Below are 1,780 nucleotides of genomic sequence, written 5' to 3'. Positions count from 1 at the left end.
GGCCACCACTGTGCTGAAGGGCCAGCAAGGGCCCAGATCAACGTCTGCTGGCAGCCACGCCTTCCCTGGTGCCAGGCAGCGCCGCTCAGAGCCCTTGCATGATGGGCTTCTTGCAGCCCATCTTGCATGCTTCTTGCAGCCTTGTACCCCCACCAGCCTGGACACCTCAGAGCGGTCGGCGGCTGGCCCCAGGCTGCCCACAACAGGCGGGTGACTTACAGGAAGAGGTTCTCCATGATGTATTGGTAGTCGGGTGAGCTGCTGTCTCGGAGAAAGCAGGCAGCAAAGACGATGATGGCATTGAGACCTTCGCTATAGTACCCTGGGGAAAGGCGGCCAGTGAGTGGCCTCCAGCCCTGAGCCCTGAGCCACGCCGTGCACTATCTCCCACATCCACCTCATCTCTGGCCAGCCCCTTCCCACTGCCCATGTGCTCAGGAGGGTACAGTTCTGAGTCACGGCAGCCTGGCCCTGGGGGGTGACAGCCAACATCAGAGGCACCCCCATGTGGGCACTGCCCACGGCCCACCCACCCTCCGTGGATCAGTTGAAGAGACCGAGGTCCAGGGAGGGGCACTGACAAGTCTCCAGTTGTCCAGCAGTCCCAGCTGGAGCCAGGAGAGGGTGCTGAGGGTGCTGGCCTCACCTCCGTGAGTGACCACCTTCATGTAGGGCCGGATCATGTGCAGGTCGATGCGATGCTCCTGTTCCCCGATGATCACTGTCCGCCACAGGCGCCCATTGGCAGCACTGCCGTCCTCTGCCGCACCGTCCCCAAACAGATCCGCACTGTCCCCGGGCATGTTCTTGGCGGTGGCCACAGGGGTGTCATCTGGAAGCAGCCAGCGGTGGGGAAGAGAGAGGGACAGGACACCTGAGTCTGGACATCTCCCAACCTCCTGCCCAGACTCCCTCCTGCGGCTCCCTTTGCTGTCGGTGGCCGTGTGTCCTTCACTTCTCCCTGTCTGGCTGCTCTGCTCGCTGATTTTCCTCTCCCTTCTACTCACCCTTTCAGGCTCAGCTTAAACACCACCTCCTCTAGGAAGCCTTCCTGGACACCCCTTTCACTAGTCTTCCAGAATGTTCTGTTGGTTTTGGAGCCCTGTAATGGGGAAAAAGGATTCTAACAGAACACTCTGACCAAGTGCACCCTGGCAAATCAGGCAACGTAGATGAAATGCACAGATTCCTAGAAACACACAGACTACCAAAACTGACTCAGGAGGAAACAGAAAATCTGAGTAGACCTATACCAAGTAAGGAGACTGAATCACTCATCAAAAATCTCCCAACCAAGAAACGCCCAGGACCAGGTGGCCTCACTGGCGAATTCTACCAAACATTTAAAGAATTAATACCAGTCCTTCTCAAACACTTCCAAAATACTGAAGAGAAGGGAACACTTCTAAACTTATTTAATGAGGCCAGCACTACCCAGAGACTGAAGCCAAAAACATCAAAAGGAAGAAAAGCACAGACCAATATTCCTTATGAGTATAGATGCTAAGTCCGTCCCACTACCCATGGGGTAAAGTCTGAATCCTGTCCTGATCTGGAAGGCCTGACCCTTGCATTCTGGCTCCTGATTTCAACTTCAGTCTCTCTTCAAATGCTCCCCTCCCCATGCCAATGCAAATGTCTCTGCCTGAAGACCCCGAGCCTTCTGGATTCTGTACCTCTGCATGTGACCAACACTTTTCCTGGAGTGCTTCCCACTCAAAAATATGAATTACTTCCACACAGTGCAAAATTCGGAGGCTATAGTTACAAAGTGACAAGC

At 54.9% G+C, this 1,780-nt stretch overlaps 1 protein-coding gene across 1 annotated transcript; it reads right to left on the bottom strand.

The window, feature by feature from the left end:
- Positions 1 to 219: 219 nt before the first annotated feature.
- On the bottom strand, positions 220 to 832 carry LOC103583749 (caytaxin-like; the record flags this gene model as incomplete). The annotated part of the gene is made up of 2 exons (XM_008564981.1): positions 220 to 322; positions 647 to 832. Coding segments are annotated over 2 exons (289 nt in total), but the record flags the coding sequence as incomplete, so codon positions are not given.
- Positions 833 to 1,780: the final 948 nt, after the last annotated feature.

The sequence above is a fragment of the Galeopterus variegatus genome, unplaced genomic scaffold (assembly GCF_000696425.1).
Source record: "Galeopterus variegatus unplaced genomic scaffold, G_variegatus-3.0.2 Scaffold27642, whole genome shotgun sequence".
NCBI lineage: Eukaryota > Metazoa > Chordata > Mammalia > Dermoptera > Cynocephalidae > Galeopterus > Galeopterus variegatus.
The sequence above is the reverse complement of the archived record's forward strand: the minus strand, read 5'-3'. Positions and strand labels throughout refer to the sequence as shown.